This window comes from Lampetra fluviatilis, chromosome 39 (assembly GCF_964198595.1).
Source record: "Lampetra fluviatilis chromosome 39, kcLamFluv1.1, whole genome shotgun sequence".
Lineage (NCBI taxonomy): Eukaryota > Metazoa > Chordata > Hyperoartia > Petromyzontiformes > Petromyzontidae > Lampetra > Lampetra fluviatilis.
Genome location: NC_136313.1, coordinates 1,758,569 through 1,776,698, shown reverse-complemented (window position 1 = coordinate 1,776,698; position 18,130 = coordinate 1,758,569). Strand labels below are relative to the sequence as shown.

The following is an 18,130-nucleotide window of genomic DNA, read 5'->3' as shown; positions in this document are numbered from 1 at the left end:
GAAATAATAACCCCACAATTTTTTACAATGTACTCACACACCTCTATTTTCGATTACAAAATCACTCGGAATGTGTGGCTTTAAAAGCTAAGCAAGGCTGTGCCAGGTTTCTTTCGGCTGCTGCAGCACTACATGACAGGCAGTAGACGGCAGCGTTGCAAAAATCCATTATAGTACCGAACATAACGCTCCCACATCGATGCTCCCCTTGTTCACCAACCCTCGGTGCTCAGCGTGAAGCACGGTCAAGTGACCCCCACGACAGGCATGGCGGGCGGTGCATGGGGACAGCCCTCATCCAGCAGCGGATTGACTAAAGGGTGCTGCGGTGCGTCCACTCACTCTCCCATTCAGTGCGGTGGTCCACTTTCCAGAAGTAGTGGCAGATTTCGCGGCCCGTGACGCCCCGCACGGCGTGCGTGGCCTTCAGCGGGTCCAGCACAATCCCGTTCTCCTCCAGCTCCCGTCGGTAAACCTTGGGGAGCACGACAGACTCCGTTTGATTTCAGGCAATGCCCCCCCCAAACCACGCCCCCCACGAAAAAAGTCAACCGTCTGACGAGACCCGGCGTAGGACAACGATGGCGAGAGAAGCGGCGGTCACCTTCATGTCGCCCTCCTCCACGAGGAGTTGCCAGTTGGCATCGCCGCCGACGTCTTGCAGCGAGTATTGCATGTGGCTCTTGATGGACTCCTCCACCTGCGGGGGGCACGAGGGCACGGGAGGCGACGTGCTATCAATGCCGTTTAACCCGTGCTAGACGGGACGCTCAACAAAGTGTAAACGCAGGGGCTCGCTTGGGCGGTGTCGCCAGAGGGCGTGCATGGTTTTGTCAGTTCCGTGTCGCTCTTTCAGTCCATGTATACCAGTTAACTAGTTGCCTGGAGCAGCATTGTGCTACCTGTTAAGTGGACACTGAATAGCGGTGCATTTGTTTATACTTTATTACACATGGACTTCAATGCGTTTATAAATGTATTAGTGTGCAAACCCAACTTACCCTTTAATAAATGCCACAGAAACCCCAAGACCCCCGACTTAAGGCTTACCGCACAAACCCTTCAGGAATATGGCCAAGGTCTTGTGCGTTTCAAGGTTATGACACTCAAGAACAATGGGAGGGAGACAATAAATATCTCATCCACTGACCCAACCATCGCACCCCCTGGATTAGATCTGCCTCAAAAGCAATGGCACTCGCTGTCGCCTACCAACACCCCCGAATAACCCGTAGCACCCGTGTCAGATGCACACCTACCAACACATACCCCCCCCTACCCAACCTATTCAAGTGGAAAATCAGAGGAAGCCCGATGACATGTGACTGTAGAAATCCTGACCGGACCATGAACCACATTGTGAATTATCATGCCGCTCATAAATCCTGCAGAGGCATTAATTTCTCAGCCCACCGCAGAGGCTGGTTATCAGCCCTGGACACGGACTTATCAGTTTTTATACAATGCCGTAGACAAGAAGAAGTGTGCAACCATTTGCAAAACGGAAGCAACATCGTTGCATGTATGTTGAACTCATTTCGCACCGCAAGTAGCCAACCGTGCTATTTGCAAAACAGAAGCAACATAGCCCGCTTTGTTAAAAGTGGTACATCATGGAACACAAAGTTGCACTGCTTCATTTCAACTTTAGTTCCCCAGCAAAGTCTAAATGGTGTTGCGAGCTTCAAGCGAGTCACACTTCACGCGGTCCACTTCTCCAAGATGACGGCACGCAACCAACAGCGCTGCAGAGTGCCACTTTTAATGAGCACTTCCAGTAAATGGAGATCTAACAGAAGACAGCTGCTAAGGGGGAAGTGAAAAAAGCAACCGCGAGTTGAACACACGTGGCCCGTTACTAAAAACGGCATCATTTTACCAAACAAAGGTCGCAACAGAGCTAGGACAGCCGGTTAAGTAATCAATCTCCACCCATGATCGACTTGATTACTTAATTAAAATCGGAGAATACAAAAACAGTGGGAACAAAACATTATCACTTTAGTTTACCCCGAGTTTAACTGGACGGGAGGTGATGGGTGTGGTAATCGGCATCATCGGCCATGTCGGGTTGAGTGTGGGTTGTGAGGGGGGGTTTCCTGCCTTCAGGAGAAAGGATGTGGGGGGTGGCCGCCATTTTTAAAAAGGCACCCGAGTCATCGATCACATGCAAAGTAGCCCATTGGAATTTTTGGGTCAAAGAATCGACTACTCGTCCCAGCTCTTTACAAGCTAGTTAAGAACACACATGGTGGTGGTATGCGCGGCTGGTTGTGACTGTGGCTGCGTGAAATTTGGGGATGTGGCGGGGTGGGGCGGTGGGGCGAGGCGTGGCGGGGCGCGGTCGGGGGGGGGGGGCGCGGGGTGGGGTCGGGGGGGGCGCGGGGTGGGGCGCGGTGGGGTGGGGCGGGTGGAGCTGGGTGGTGGCGTGGTGGGGGGGGTTTGCACGGGGTGGGGTGGGTGGCATGGGGCGCAGGGTGTGAGGTGGGGCGGGGCAGGGAGGGGGGCAAGCGGGGGGCAGGGAGGGCTTGGCGCTACCTGCTGAGAGAAGCGGTGCACGCGGATGCTGAGCGTGTCGGGCACCAGGTCAGGACACAGCGTGACTCCCCGCATTCGCTCCAGCTGCTGCAAAACGCGACGCGCACAAGGGGGGAACCCCCGCACACCGTTTATCAACACGGTGTGACTTTGAGCCGACGATCCTTCCGTCATCCTTGCATTCGTGAATACTTTCGGTGAAGGTACAAAAAAGCCACACCAAACGTGTTTAGAACCTATCTCATGATCAGCATTAACTACTAACTGCATGACCAAAACCAACAGCAATTGTATATTAGCAGTCATAATAACACCTCAAAGTATCTGGGTCATGGCGAGCTTTGTCAACATAGTCGGCAGCAGAGGGCAGTGCAGCGAAAATGCATTATTGTACTGTACTTCCAAGCTTCCACTCCGATGCTCTCCGCCTTTTAACCCGCACGGTCAAGTATGGTTAAACAACCTCCATGGCATGTGAATGGCCCTCATCCGCAAGTGAAATGGCAAAGTGTGCTGTTTTATATGCAAGATATGTCCAGTTGCTATGGCGTGATGAAGCCGGAATTCACCTGCTCTTCCATTTTCTCGTGCCGGTCGAGAGCAGCCTCCACGGCATCGAAGAACTCCTCTTCGTTCATAAGGCTGTTGGGCCCTTCCTGCCGGTCAAACGAGCACCGCACACAAAAGCCAATGAATGACAAGCCTGGGGAAAAAGCACCCTCTAACCAGTAGCGCATGCCGCTGCAATGTGAACCATTCTGGCGAATTGCCCGATGATGCTGGATGCAATTACCAGCGAAACGTCGTACTACTCAAAAATTGTAAATGTTGTGGTTTCACGCTTCAACACACCGGTGGGCTAAAGCAGTGAACTATTTGTCTTGTCAACGTGACACCTTTTTGCTGATTGGCCGTGTCGGGTGGTGGAGGGTTACGACATTTATAAATAACGCGATCTAACCCAAAAACGTTGATTATGAATAATATTGGTCGCGAAAGCCTACGTGTTCAACTGCATGTGAACCAGACTACACAAAAAAACAAGGGCAAATTTTGGGCGTGTACATTAAAGTACCATCCATTATTAAATAATTACAATGCCCACTTACTAAAAAAATACCCCGTTATTTCTGTACAGGGTTTTGCCCGTGCAGTCGCCATTGGATGCTATGTAAATCCTAAATTCTTATTGTGCCGTGCACTGAGACGACAGCTTGAACTATGAGGTTGAATGGTGGGGTTTAATACGAAAGGTAACGCGTGTGTTACTTCATTGGTAACGGTGAACAAGCGCAAACAGAATCTCATGGCAATTCGCGTACGTAGCCACCCGTGGCGACGTAGGGTGCAAAATAAGTTCAACGTAAGCATACAAACGTGTTATTTGACGAATGTGTGGAGTGTTTTGGGAAGATACAGCTGCATGCCAACAAAAACAAAGCTTCGGTGATCTTTAACAGAACATAACGTAAATATTCGTAAGACGGCCCAGATGTGTGCAAACAGTTGGGGCCCTCTCAAATCTCGACACAGTGGGTGGCGCCAAAACACGGCGCATGTGTGGATGTTAAGGGATGAAACGGGTATGATAAACATCTTTAAAGTACCAAGTGCATTCTTGTGAAAATCATTTTAGACCGAAGTATGAATAGACTGCTAGTGTATAAAACTGCTGTCTAATTATAATGCCTTTATAAGGGACGACGATATCTTTATTGACAATCCTGGAAACTGCACCGAAATCCATCAACTTTAATGCACTCGCGCGCACACACACACACGTTTCAGGGCCACACGTCACGTTAAAAAATGCATCAGTTCATAAAATAACATACGCACACGAGCCAACGTAAGCGAGCACATAATTGCTTTAACCAATGCACGATATGAATTAGTATCGAATGTTCTCTCCCATCTGCTGTGACAGCTACCCCACCTCGTAGTCTGGGCCCCCAATGTAAGACTTCTTCTTGAGCTCCTCCAAGGCATTCTTGTAGGCCTCCTCCACCTTTTTTCTCTTTTCTTGTTCCTACAACGACACCGCGGCATACTTGCGTCGTGAGTGACTGCGCCATCTTGCAACACTCACGCGTGGGTGAAAGAGGTGACATTGCAGAGTCAACTTCCTCTGCACCAGCACACACGTTGACCATTTCTACTACGACCCAGTGTGCAATGCACCCACCATACAGGTAAAGTTAGTAAAGGCACAGCCATGCAATTGCTTGCTCATGCCACTGCTGGCAAAGGGTCTAAACCTAAAAGAGCTCTAGACAGCATTTCGAGAGCCACCCCATGGGTATTTGGCCTACTCTTCCATGCTAGCGAAACATCTTGGCAGTGACGGGAGTACCCACACCTTATCCCACCGCACGTGACCCACCGATCGACCATTTATACTGTTATCTAGACAGTGGGGGAATTAAGGAACTTGGCCAATGTGTCAACTGACATGCCACGAGATGGAATCGGCGACCTTTGGATGGCAAGTCCAGTGGGCTAACCGCGACACAACGGGCAGCACATCCGTACAAGGGAACTGTTCTTTTTTGGAGTAATTTTTAGCAAGGGCTTCACTGGGCATTATCTGTGCTACAACTGTGCCGTGCAGCAGAAGACAACATTGAGAAGCACGTGCGGACTCCCCCGTGGCCAACGCTTGTACTTATAAGCGCTTCCTTGGAAACTATTACAGACGCCGAAATGCTCTCAAGGTTTATCTTCGCTTTTTATCCGAGTTTTCTCAGTCTGTTCTGCGCCACTGCCAAACCCTTTTTTTCTAAGTGCGACCGACGGGGGAGCTGGGAGGGAAAGAAAAAAAAAGAAAAAAAATCGTTTGCACATTGGGGCCAGACATCTGGACGCGCCCCGTTGAAACGCGCGAGGTCACGCGCTGATAAAAGCGAGCAGGCGGAGGCTCATCTCTCCCTGGCTCTCCGTGCCCACTGCAGGTTTTACACAGCCAGCCAGAAACCGTCGGTCAATGAAAGCACGTGCACCGTAGCGTGTAAAGAAAACCTCACTGCATGGTTTTCTTTCAAATTTTTGCATGTTTTTTCCCAAATTTTATCCCGACTGTAACTATTGCCTCCATGTCGCGAGATAACGTATCTATTCGAATCTCTCGCACAGCAGTGTGCGAGAGCAGAACAGCATGTGGAAGTGAATATCGCAGAGCCATCTCTTCCTTCCCCCTCCCCTCCAGTCCTTTTAAGTGCTGAGCTGGCAACACCGAGATCCCAGATTTGAATCAAGGCTTAGCACTCTGGACCTCTGAGCCACCTGGCAACCTCGCTAAATAGAAAGGTTGAAGGCAGGAGGAATGCCAAAAAGTAGCGTACATCTAAAAATAACCATTGTAGACAAATTAAGCAACTGCGTTTTGGGTGGTGCACAAGCACAAATTGTGTAAAAACAAATTATTTATTTTTTGTTCCTGGGTAGTAAGTGTTATTTCCTAATTGCTTATGCCTTAAAAGTACAGACAATGGCTATTAATCCCCACAAACTTTGCTTTTGTGACCAGGACAGTGATATTTTTAAATTTGCCTATTTTCAATGAGAGAACGGGCAAATTTGTGTCTTTTCATTCACATAAAGCCAGAAAAAAACAACATATGAATCCAAATTAACATGTATTTTCCCCATTGACGGGTATTGAATGAGAACAAGCCCTCAATTAGGCACGTAAGCTGATGCAAACAAAATAATGCATTCAGAATGTAGATCATCATTAAGCGGTGGTGAAGGTGGGGAGCATAAATGTGGTAGCCCACCCCGTTTGTGCATGGTGGTCACTCATCCAAGCGCTTATCCAGGCAAAAAATTCTGCTTAGCTTGCAATATCTGACAAAATCTGGCACATTCCAAGTGATTTGGCCAAAGGCAGTGTTCCGATTTAACAGAATTTACCGCATTGGTCCAGGAGCATAACGAGATTGTGTAACCCAAGCAATCTGCGATTATCACCCAACCCATTTCCTGCTCATTTTGCATCAAGTTTCATTGCATTATAATGGACATTATTTTACACACGATATATATACACACACGTAAATTCAGAATAAGGTGCCAGATATTCTTTTAATTTGACTCGAGCAAGCTCGTGAGACCAATGTACAACACAATGCCGCATACCTGACTGGCTGGGGACTGATCTATAGGCGGATGTGAAAATGCGAGGCATCAACATCTATAGAAAATGAGAGTTATACCTTACATGGTGTATCTGTCATTCTCTATTTCACTGGATACAAATCTATAGCGAACGGCTTCCAACAACGGGAAAAGCTTCGCTGCACTTTGGAAGCGAGCGAGAATGTACGCGAGACTAAGACTGCATGACTGAACGTGAAATGGTGAAAATTGTGAACATCCACAGCAAGTGACGGCAACAGCATCGCGCGCCAACACTGCACTTGGCTGTGGGCGGTTAAATCAGTCGGTACACGTACGTGACGGTCGGAAACGTGACGGTTGTGTATATGCTCGAAACTGAATCGAACATCCGGGGGGAGGTGGGGGGGGAGGGTTGGGAAACACTCGTAAACTTCCAGAGCTATTTGCCACGTCATTTCACACGCAAAGGTTATGACCGTGCAAGTTGAAGCTCCGCACAGCTGCTCCCCCGACCTCAGGCTGGACGGACGTACCAGCTCGGCAGCATGTATCGGACGATGAGTCCGAGCTGGAAGTGTCTTTACTTAGCTAGAAGTGGTGCATGGGGGATTCCCAGTTGTCTGCAAGGGATGCCCATTACCCGTTCCAGCCGCTTCTGCCAACTCTCCTCGCGCTTGGCCATCAGATCGATGCAGTGCGACAGCGTGGCGAGGATCCCGGCTGTCGTGGCCTTGAAAGTAATTGCTTCTCCCTTGAAGTCGATCCAGCTGATGTCCTTGGGCATGAAGAGCTGCAGGACTGGCAGTGGGGGAAAAAAAATATTTTCACGAATTTCATCAAGAGTATCGCATAAAAGAAACATGTAAAGACAACGATTTATGTTATAAACTCTTGACCCCACTGATGTATAAAAGATTACATTCATTCCTCAAACACTTCCAAACTTGTCAACCAACTCTGAGATAATTCATGGAAGCGTGACAGATATTTCATCAGCAATAATATTAACCTCGTGTCCTTTCTACAATTATTTCCCAGTTGTTCAACAAACTTGATTTAATGCGACTTGAACGCAACCTGGCTCTCTCTGGGCTTGGGGATGCCTTCATTCAACAGTGGACTGATCATAGGTGACGATGACTTCACCTTCACCAGTCAAAGTGTTTGAATATATTGAGTGCTATTTTATTCTTGAGTATGTTAATATGTTCAGGAATTAAATGGCTAATGGTCAGGGTCTGCGAGCTTCAGGAGAGAATGTAAGTTTTGCAATGCCCCCTTCCCCGTTGAAGAAACAGACTACAGAAACAGACTACAGAGGCGTCATCTGGTCCAACCCATGTGAGACTAGGCTGTAAGGAAAGCTGTCTCGGGTGTGGACCAATCAACTTCAAGGACAGTGCATACATTATCAGAGTTGTGTTTTTTGTTTGCATTATGACTGCAGGTATTGTGGTCTATGCAAACATGACTCCTCGTAAAAAAAGGTGTCAGTTTTGTTGCCAGATAAAAGGATAAAAAAACAATTATCAGACTACAGAGGGTTTACTATAGTTAATAGTTTGGGTTACCATAATCGTGCAATTGAGTGCAATATAGCACTCTGACATGGCAGGCGCAACCCAAAGGACACGTGCAAAGTTCAAGACTCACGTTTGTCCTTGGTGTTGCTCGAGAAGAAGTGATCCTCGCAGGGCCGGGGCGTTGGGAAGCCGTCATCGTCCTCGTCCAGACCTAGTTGGGCCAAGCAGGCACACATTCGGAGTTAGAAAACAACGCACGAGCCCAGCGAGACACTTAACGCGTATGCACGGCAACAACATCTCAAAGCAATGACAATGCCCATAACCAAAATCACCCAGGGAAGTGCCCTGTCTCGTCAGATCTTGGAAGCTAAACAGGCCTGAGCCTGGACAGTGTTTGGATGGGTGACCACGATGCATACAAAATGTGATATGGGCTGCTGCAGGGCTACATTGTGTGCAGGAGAGAGCAGCACAATCCATTGTTGTACTGTATTATGCTCCCCACCATCGCTCAAGCTATACGGAGCAGGGTGGAAGTATGGCGAGGTCAACAGCAGGAACCATACGGCAGGGGGATTTATAAAGATCACATTTATCCAGAAAGGCCTCATTGAGACTCAAGAGTATTTTCAGATGGAATTTGCACAGAGATGTTCGACTAATTCAGAATCCAGGAATATTTAGCATGTCAAAGGAAACCAGAGTACCCAGAAAAAGCCGCCACACACACAAAGGAAATCACGGATGGGTTAAAAGTCCCATTTGCCCTACCATCAACTGGCCACCTAGAATTTCAGAGGGTATGAAAATGTCACGAAATCTGCATGCGATTCACAAACCCTTGCCTCTAAAAGTGCCGGAGCAAAAAAGCCCACAACCTACCACGTCACCACTCACAGACAGGAGTGTGCGCTGTGAAATAGCCGGTCAAAAGGTCAAATGACGTGGCATGGAGGCTGGATGGTGGATGCTTCTTATCTGCTGACTCTGTTGTATTTCTTGGTTAATCTTTGCATTTGCTGACTCTGATCTGGCCAAGACAGTGTCTCTTCTCGACTCCCCTTTTGGCTACAGTATTACAAGACTTGGCTGTGCAAAAAAATAAAAATCCCCTGCCAAACGCTTGTTGTTGTACAAATCACATAGCATCAAATCATTTTTTTTTTCACAACAATGTTTTGTGGCACATGCTCCCAGGGGCTGTGACCCTCACCCCCCCCTCAACTACAGAAAATACTGGGATTTGATTGTGTAAGCCTCACGGGAATTTCACTTTCCACCAATCTCGTCAGCAACTGGGTGACACGGAGGTCACAGGTAATCTCCGTTTTATCCGGAATTGAATGTAGCTCTACTAAGTAAGGTCACGTCTTGTTTGGCGTCTGCCACCTACGAATATGGCAGGGAAAACGGAAAAAAAAGACAAGTGCCACACAGACGCTTCAGTTGAACCCCCCCCCCTCCCCGTGGTACGAGAGCCCTTAAAATAGAGTACTTTGGAATGGGCTTGGCCGCAGAAAAAGGAGCATATTCGCAAAACAGGCCGTCACAAGGTTTAGGCAACAATACACATTTCAACCACGCAGGTGGCTGGGTGGCTCAGATGTCAAATTACTAAACTGGCACCACCAAGAGCCTGGGTTCAAATCTAGGCAGAAAACCTACAGGTTGTCAAGTGTAGGAAGTTGATAGCTAGTCTTAGCCTGGCCAGTCACCAATTTGGTTCTGAACTCAATCTGGATAAATTCCCAATCTGAGAATGAAATTATCGGTGTAATCGTCAAGAGATGTACATGCCTCTCATACGGCATAGCAGATGGGAATGTCTTGCCCTATACTGTGTGGATCAGAGGTCGCTTTTTGAAGGGATCTCCGAAGTAGCTCTGCCTCCATGGACCGTTCTCAAATACGAAGGGCTGCACTGCTGTGAGAGAGATCCAAAGGGACTCGTCTGCTGAAATGATGCCGAAAGCACAATTGGAATAAAGTACGTGGAAAAAAATCACCAACGATTAAAAAAAAATATATATATAATATCCATACATTCTGCCCAGTGCTGCCTTAAGCCACAGTCTCATTCAGCCTGTCACAAATGCGTAGAGTCTGTGGCTTTTGCTCACTGCCTTTCCGTCACACAGCCGCTGATGTAGAAGAATGACATTGAAGGAAAGAGTGCACGTTTGACCGAAGCAACAAAGCTAGTGAATGACAAAGATAGGGAGAGTTCATTGAACCACATTGCCAACTCTTGAGCTGACAGGAGGGGAAGGAAAAAAAAACAACAACAAAATGACACACGCTGGCAAGTGTCACCTCTGTCTCGGCTCAGTTCGTCCTTTGACACCGCGTCCGCGCAGACGTCAAAGTACTTCTGGAGCGTGTCCACTTGCCGGCAGAGGATGTCCCGGAAGGTCTCCATTTCCGCAAGTTTCTCCCTCAGCCCCAGCCCCTTCTAAGAATTGATCAAACAAAACACGTGCGGCCCACGAAGTTCTCAAGTGTTGTCGCAGCATTTGGTCGATAGCAGTGTGCAGTTACCCGATGGCGCAATCGTCAGGATGATGAACATCACATCGTCATTTTGCCTGCAGTCGAGAAATACGAACGTCGGAATTGCCAGCAACGGTGGGATCGTGATGGTGGGGGGCCCACCTTGAAGGAGGATGTGGATGTGGTTGAGAAACCACTCGCCCCGGAAGTGAGTGACAGCATGGAGCCGTGACGCCGTAGGCTGGACTCGGATCCATACCCCGATTCTGTCTGCAGCTGTAAACCATGAAGACAAAGACTCGCCCTATAGCCATGTATACCATTGGTGTATGTGCTGTTAGCGTATACCTATTAAGGCCATCACAGCACACGAGGGGATGGCATAGCCAGCACAATGCCCGACCGCCAGTCTCCGCAGTGGCAAAGTTTAAACACTCAACCAGATGCTCATTTAAGGGCTCATTTGAACCAGGAACAAGTTCTGATACCACTCACGAGCCATGGTCGGGAGTCTAAGTCAAGTAACTGGGTACTGAGGGTAGTGCACAGACCACTACACCATCACTTTGTGCACGTACATAGCAACATTCTCATGTGCAAACACACTCACATCCAGTGTCCCACGAGAATGCATCGTACAGATCTCCCACGGTCTAATGAGCCAAAACAAAGATGTACACAAGCGCAGCCCCCTCGCTTAATCTTGTGGGAAAGTGCTCAAGGCTTGTGGGAAAATTGAAGAGATGCATCTTGCACTACTGGACAACTCAAATATAGGCCAACACGCTACGAGCCAACACAAAACACAGCAGTCATTGCGAACTCGTACAGTGTGCTGGGCACACACCCTCTACGTAATCTCATGCACCACAAGTAAATTCACCCAACCTCCTGCAGTTCAAAACAAATTTGGCCCAAGCTGTAAGCCAACTCATGAGCGAGTCTTTCCACGTTTTTTCATCTTCCGTTTACATTACCAAGGCCCTCAACATGCATACCATGTGGTGATCCCGACAGCAAGGATGGCTGGTGGGGGGGGGAAAGAGGGTAGCTCCAGATTTAAGGGACATTTTAGAGAACATTTTAAATCATTTATTTTGTTAATGAGTTTTTATATTTTATTCTATTTTAATATAATATGCGTTGTGTATAATTCATTGGGGAGGTGTTCTGTGAAGCTGACGAGCTGCTGTCATCTTGCAAGGATCCCTTTTGGAAATAAGATCTCAATCTCTCTTTAGCCGGGTCTTAGCATGGTTAAATAAAGATTAATATTAATGTCACCCAGTGAAATGACAAGCATATGTAGCAGAATCTAAATATTTATTTATACTGGAGGAATCCGATGAGCTATAGAGATCTTTTTCACAGATGTCCATTTGGGGTGGGTCAGAACGTTACAACAAACAAAATAAAAACGATAGCAGTGCAAAGTATAGGAAAGGTTAACAAATCATGCCAAAAAATAAAGTACAACTAACCTCTTTTTATTTTACCAGGTGAAGCCCACCAAGCCATTAGCTTATTTTTCAGAAGCGACCTGGCCACAAATTATAGCTCAACTAATTGGCTTATCGCGTGGAATTTTAGGGCAGACATTATCTAAAACACACGTTTCTATCACTGCGTGCACGTTCTCGGAGCCAAAGTGCAGTCCGAGACTTCTGCTCGACATTTTCCATTTCCAGCGATAGGGCCCCAGTGATTCCTCGCCAACCCCCTGACCTTTGCTTCTACTCATTCCCATGCAGTCCCACAAGAGGAATCATCGTCTTTAGCACCGGCAGTGCCCAGCATCACGGCAGGAAATGAGCCAGGAAGGAAAGGGGGTGAACAAAGTCGTTGGGGTGTGCGAGTTGGAAAGCCACGAAGAGAACGCAAAAGCACGCGGGAACAATACAGCGGTTTAAAAAAATAAAACATTTGCATAAAGGAACAACTTTAACGATGTGCATCCCGGGCGATCGTGTTTATCACTTGTGTGTATGCGCTTACGCATCGGTCAGCCACCGCTGTAAACTAGCGCTGCACAGCTGTGAATAATGATCGCCTCGTGATGCAGCGTCACGAGTCTGGAGCTTATGAGAAGCGCTTTTTTGTTTTGAAATCGTTACGTAATCCATTATTATTTATTTTCGATGACGAGACCCCCCCCTCCCTACTTGCACATCATGTTCTGGCAAGGGCCATTAAATAAACAATGGACAGGATTCCAGTTAAGCAAGCTTTCAGCAGCTTCACGTCACAAACGGTTTCAGAGTTTGACAAGATGCCTTCCCCGAGTGGTCATTATCAACCACAACCACCCTGCCCCGTTTGTAATGAGTCATTGACCACTTAGGAGTGGAGTGCTGGGCAAAAAACTCTCCATTACAGCATCCTCCTCACAGCATATCCATTACAGGAGCCTCGTGGTGGCCACTGAACTGAATGGCTTATGCGTGCTTGTACATTTTACTCTTTGTCACCTTTTGGTTTGGACAATGGATATGTGGGTCATAGTAATCAGCATGGCTGATGAAAATGATGATTATGAATGGTGTGTAGACTAGACATTAAATGGATAACATCTTTGAAAATAGAATCAGGTCAGTAGGCCATGGACTGTATATTCTTTCTCGACGAATACTTTTATTTTTAGAAAAACTGAAATGAACAAAGAATTACTTAAAGCTAAAATACCACCCTACCAAACAACATCAAGTGTTTACAATCTGTAAAACTCGCCTTGTAGCGATTCATCTATCATCACTATTGATTATTATGCTCGGTAAGCACATATACAATGACGTGCAAGTATCTATTACTCACAAGTTATGAAATATTATATAAATGTTACAATTGGCAAGCCTATAAGGCTGTACAAATGAGATAGATCAAATGAGAAACAATACAGACGAGAAGGAACAAAATTAGAGAGGCTATCAACTCGCTGCGCTTGAGATGTCACTTTAATGATGAGTGGCTCTCAGCTGTGCCAGCTCCGTGCTTTGACACTATTTACCAGGCATAATGCAAAAATGTATTCCTACACTCAAGGACACACGCTTCAAATTGCGCATGTTAAATATGGAATAGCTGAAACTCATGCGATGATATGCTCATGTTACATTTTGGCTAACGGCGCAAACAAAACTGAAAAAGGCAAGAATAACTCGAACAACACGCACAAGGCAGCCAAACCTGGGCAAAAAAAATCCATTCCTGAATCAAAACAAGATCCTAAACGGTGACAATTCATCGAATCGCAGGAAGGGTTAAATCTGTACACTTAGTAAAACACGGTTGAATAACCCGCAAGAGAGCCAGCCTGCTGTATAAGCAAGCACTTGTTGGAAGTCATGGACGTGCCAGTGCATTCATCAAAATTACGAAGGCGAGCGTGAAATTGCGCACGCGCCGCACGCGCCGCCACGCGTCACCAACATGTGACGCGCATCCAACAATCGTCCCGTCCACAGCGTGAAAAGCCAGCAACACCGCACGCGGATTGAGCGGAATGCAACGGGGCGCCCCCGTCGGCCGACAGACGGGCACGTGGGAGGGGGTACGGAGGGAGGGCATGGCGGGGAGTGTGGGAGGGAGGCAGAAAACGTCGTCGTCGGCGGGGTAATGGATGTTCACGGGTGTGGCAGAAACAGGAACCGCCATATAGAGCGCTCACAACTGGCGTCAAACCAAAACCACCTCGCTTAAGGAAATTGACTTGAGTGAAATACCGCACACATCGATTGACCCCCAGGATGTCAAGCTGTGTGAATGTAAAGATATTTGTTTACCTTTTTTTAGATTCCTATGTCTTGCATCCAGCCATTTTTCTGCCTGCAGTCATGTTTATCGGAGTGTTTTTTATACCAGAAGCAAGGGTTGTTTACACAGCAGCTCCACGATGGTGTAATGTCATGTGCAACCGAAATGTTAAATCGAGTGACCCGCATGCATACGGATTAGTAGTTTGGCTGAGAAGGCATATTAGTCAGCCTGTTTTCCTTCCTCCATGCACACTCATCGTTTAGGAATGTAATCCCTGGTTGAGTAACCCCCCCACCCCCCACGTGACCAATGTGATAAAATCTGGGTGTTCTCTCTATTACTTCCCTAGCCCGATTGTCAACAGTAAAAACAAGCATGACCTTTATAGGTAGACACTGCTTAACTCACATCCCTGGGTTTACGGCAGTATCATCGCTCTGCACAATTTAAATATTGCACCATTATTTGCAAGAGTAACGTTTACCCCAGAAAGATAACGCACTTTGAGTCTTCTTTTTCTTACAGCCGACGAAACGCTATGGGGTCGGTCAAGATAACATGATTTTAGCGATAAGCAAGCATTATTGAGATGGAAATTATTGAAAGGAGAATAAAAAGTACTGGCATCGCATATGCAAAAGGTGACCAAGAAATTATGTTGAAGCCACCAATCAACCTCCTTTAAATGGGAGGTCGCTCCTCCTCCACAGCTGCACTCAGCAGTCGTCAGGGCCCTGCCCAAGTCTACGATTAAGACCTTCCTTATTTTTTCCCTCTGCCCGCGACCGACTATAAAATGCATGCATGAGACCACCGTTTCTGTACGTTGTCTTGAGATTGCGGTCACATTTAGATGGTATATGAATAAAACATGTATTTGTATTGACACCGATAGACTGGCGCAGCCCAGCGACACGCATCTGGTAGGGAGGAGCGTGTACAAGTGTAACCTCCGGAAGGCAAGCGGGCTTTGTTCGTGGTCCAATTTGCACAGCCAATCCCTCCGGGATCGTGCCTTGTGTATGAGCGGCAGGTCTGCTGCTTTATTGAAATGTGCGAAGACAACCCTACAGAAGCTTAAGCGTGCAGTCTCTCCCGGTGCCGCGGCATGAAAGCCGTGGCCCATTGCACCGCGTTTTCATTTTCCACCATGCGAGGACACGGGTGACCGACACTCAAGATTGGAACCCAGGATCTGAGCAGTGCTGGCTCGGAGCACAATTAGAAGGCAAGGGATGCATCAATTCATATATTGAAATGTATTCTTACACCCATGATACATGGATGGATTCGTGTGTTAAAATAAAATAACTGTTACAACGTTACAAACAGTAGTTTCTTAAATCTCATCGGAAACCTGAATTTGTGAAATTCATTGTCTTCCGGTGGGGTGAATCAATGATTCATAATATATTTAGCTACTTTTCATTTTAATATATCAACGTCACATTTAGTCTCATGGACCAAACGAGACAGAACTAACCAGAAACGATACAAACAAGAAAACAAAAACAAGACAAAAATCGTAACTCCAAATTATGGCAATCCATCGAACTGCCGTGAGGCAAATCGTCAGTGGCCCTCTTGAGCCACCCGGTCCACCTTTTGTGCATCTATAGACGTCAATGAATTGCGGCCTCACCTTGTGATGTTCCAGAGCCTCCACCCACATTTGCCGGTGCTGAGGGTCTTCCGCACGGAAATACCACACGCTGTCGTTGACCGAGATGTCAAAGCGGCACTCGTCAAACTCGTGGGGCTGCAAGACAAGACACGACCAGAGCGCACGTATTCATCGTCAAGTAAAAGTGTCCGCCACCCCAACCCTCCTTCTATTAACCTTGCAACCCGAGTTTGATCCACGCCATGGCTATCAGTGTAAGGAGTGGTATCTGAACAGATCCTAGCCCCAATCCACAGTGACCAGCAAGGCATGGGGGAGGCCTTCATCCGGTATAAGATTGACAAAGTACTTAACGGTAAACGAAATATTATACTCAAAAATGTATTCTTCATGATTGCAGTTCCCGTCATGCAATTAAGTGAATCTTTAATTCAAATTATTACTGAAAGTCACACGGTTACAAAGTGCAATGAAACGATCTGAATATAAACCCGTGGACATTCAAATTGTGCTTTTTATGAGACCCAGTTATTTTTACAACAACATATTAGACGTTGCCAGAAATATACGGATGTGCCACAGTGAGTCACTGGCGCGGGGGTTCTTGGCATCCAGCAGGACATGCTCGATGGCACACAGGGCCACCGGCGCCACCGGGAGCTCCGCCGCCCCCACCGACGGCGCCGAGTCATGCCCCTCGTAACCCGTGGTTCGAATGTCACCGTACCGTCACATAAGTTCCAGATGATTGCAATGACTGTTTTGCTAAACTCCTAAATCGACAGTCTAGCAAGAACGTCGAGGTGCATGCTTGGAATTACACAAGTTTGACGAATCGCAGTGATGGGTCAGAAAGGCAAGTGGGCTTTGGTAGGACACGTCGCTGGAAGGGATGATGGCCGGTGGTCGAGGTTAACGACGGAACGGCAGCCAGAGGAAGGAACAAGCGAGAGTTGGTGCCCACCGCTGACACGGAGCAATGAAATCAGTTTGTGTGCAGGAACTGGATGAATTGTTGTGCTTTGCGAGGCCGAGAGACAGAGATAGTGACGGCTTGGGGAAGCCTTCATCCAACAGTACATAGAGGTCTGAAGATTTAAAAAAACTGTAAGGACTTCAATCAACATTTTAATAACACATCGAATCCTGAAAGTAAACCGAGGAGATGAATGCATGCCTTTGTGGACTTTTCATTGAGGCCTAACAAGACACCTTTAAAATTGTAAACAGCAGTGCATGTGTATAGACTCGTGTTTAATGTATGTGCATGATGAAATTCAAAGACGATACAAACGTCGGGTAAAATGGCATTCACAAAAATAAGGTGATTCACAGTATCGGCAAAGGAGTGAGGAATGAATTAACGTGTCAGCCTGACGTCTCAGAAACAAGATCAATGACTGGTTTGCGAATAAGCATAGAAGACGTGATGTGTGGTTCAGAGAAAAAAAATTATAATAACAAAAATCAATAAGCTGCAGGCAACATCAACATGTACGTGTCCAACAGCTAACACATGGAAGTTATCAGGCCGCTAACAGAGTCTACCAAATTCACACAACGTTAATGGTGTATTCTCACTTTACTGCAACTTAGCAAATTTATCCGTCATGTGCCAAAACATGGGGCGCCCGAGACACATTATATTTGCTGTGCTTTTGCACCTTAATGAAACAGTTGGATTAAGCGATAATGCTCAGGATTTGTAGCACATGCCATAGGATTTACTAAAAAAAAATCGCCAACGAGATCTGGAATTCACCACACATTTGTCGCAAGAGTGCATGCGGGTTTAGAAGCGGTGTTCGCCTCTCCACATAAATCCACAAATTATCATTTGAAACTAGAGCTGGAACAAGTCAAGTCAAATTGTAACAGATTACTTGGGCACATTTAAAATGATAGGCGTCCCGACAGGCTGTCTGCCAAAGGTGGAAAACCCCCTAAGCCACAGCCAGGGTGGCACGGCCGATGACGCCAATGACGTTACCAACGTCCGGTCATCACCTCCCAACCAGTGGCACAAGTGGGAAGATAGGAAGACTTCCCCCTCCCCCAACTATTTTTTGTCTTTTTCCGA

At 47.0% G+C, this 18,130-nt stretch overlaps 1 protein-coding gene across 1 annotated transcript in view; it reads right to left on the bottom strand.

The window, feature by feature from the left end:
• CERT1 (ceramide transporter 1) overlaps window positions 1–18,130 on the bottom strand; it is a 30,288-nt gene that overhangs the window by 7,898 nt on the left and 4,260 nt on the right. The window contains exons 2-11 of the mRNA XM_078874414.1: window positions 16,069–16,185; window positions 10,836–10,949; window positions 10,497–10,635; window positions 8,311–8,391; window positions 7,298–7,455; window positions 4,475–4,567; window positions 3,108–3,194; window positions 2,539–2,625; window positions 605–700; window positions 343–475 (exon numbers count right to left, since the gene is read on the bottom strand). Of these exons, the coding sequence (XP_078730540.1) occupies window positions 343–475; window positions 605–700; window positions 2,539–2,625; window positions 3,108–3,194; window positions 4,475–4,567; window positions 7,298–7,455; window positions 8,311–8,391; window positions 10,497–10,635; window positions 10,836–10,949; window positions 16,069–16,185 (1,105 nt within the window). The remainder of the gene's footprint in view (window positions 1–342; window positions 476–604; window positions 701–2,538; window positions 2,626–3,107; window positions 3,195–4,474; window positions 4,568–7,297; window positions 7,456–8,310; window positions 8,392–10,496; window positions 10,636–10,835; window positions 10,950–16,068; window positions 16,186–18,130) is intronic.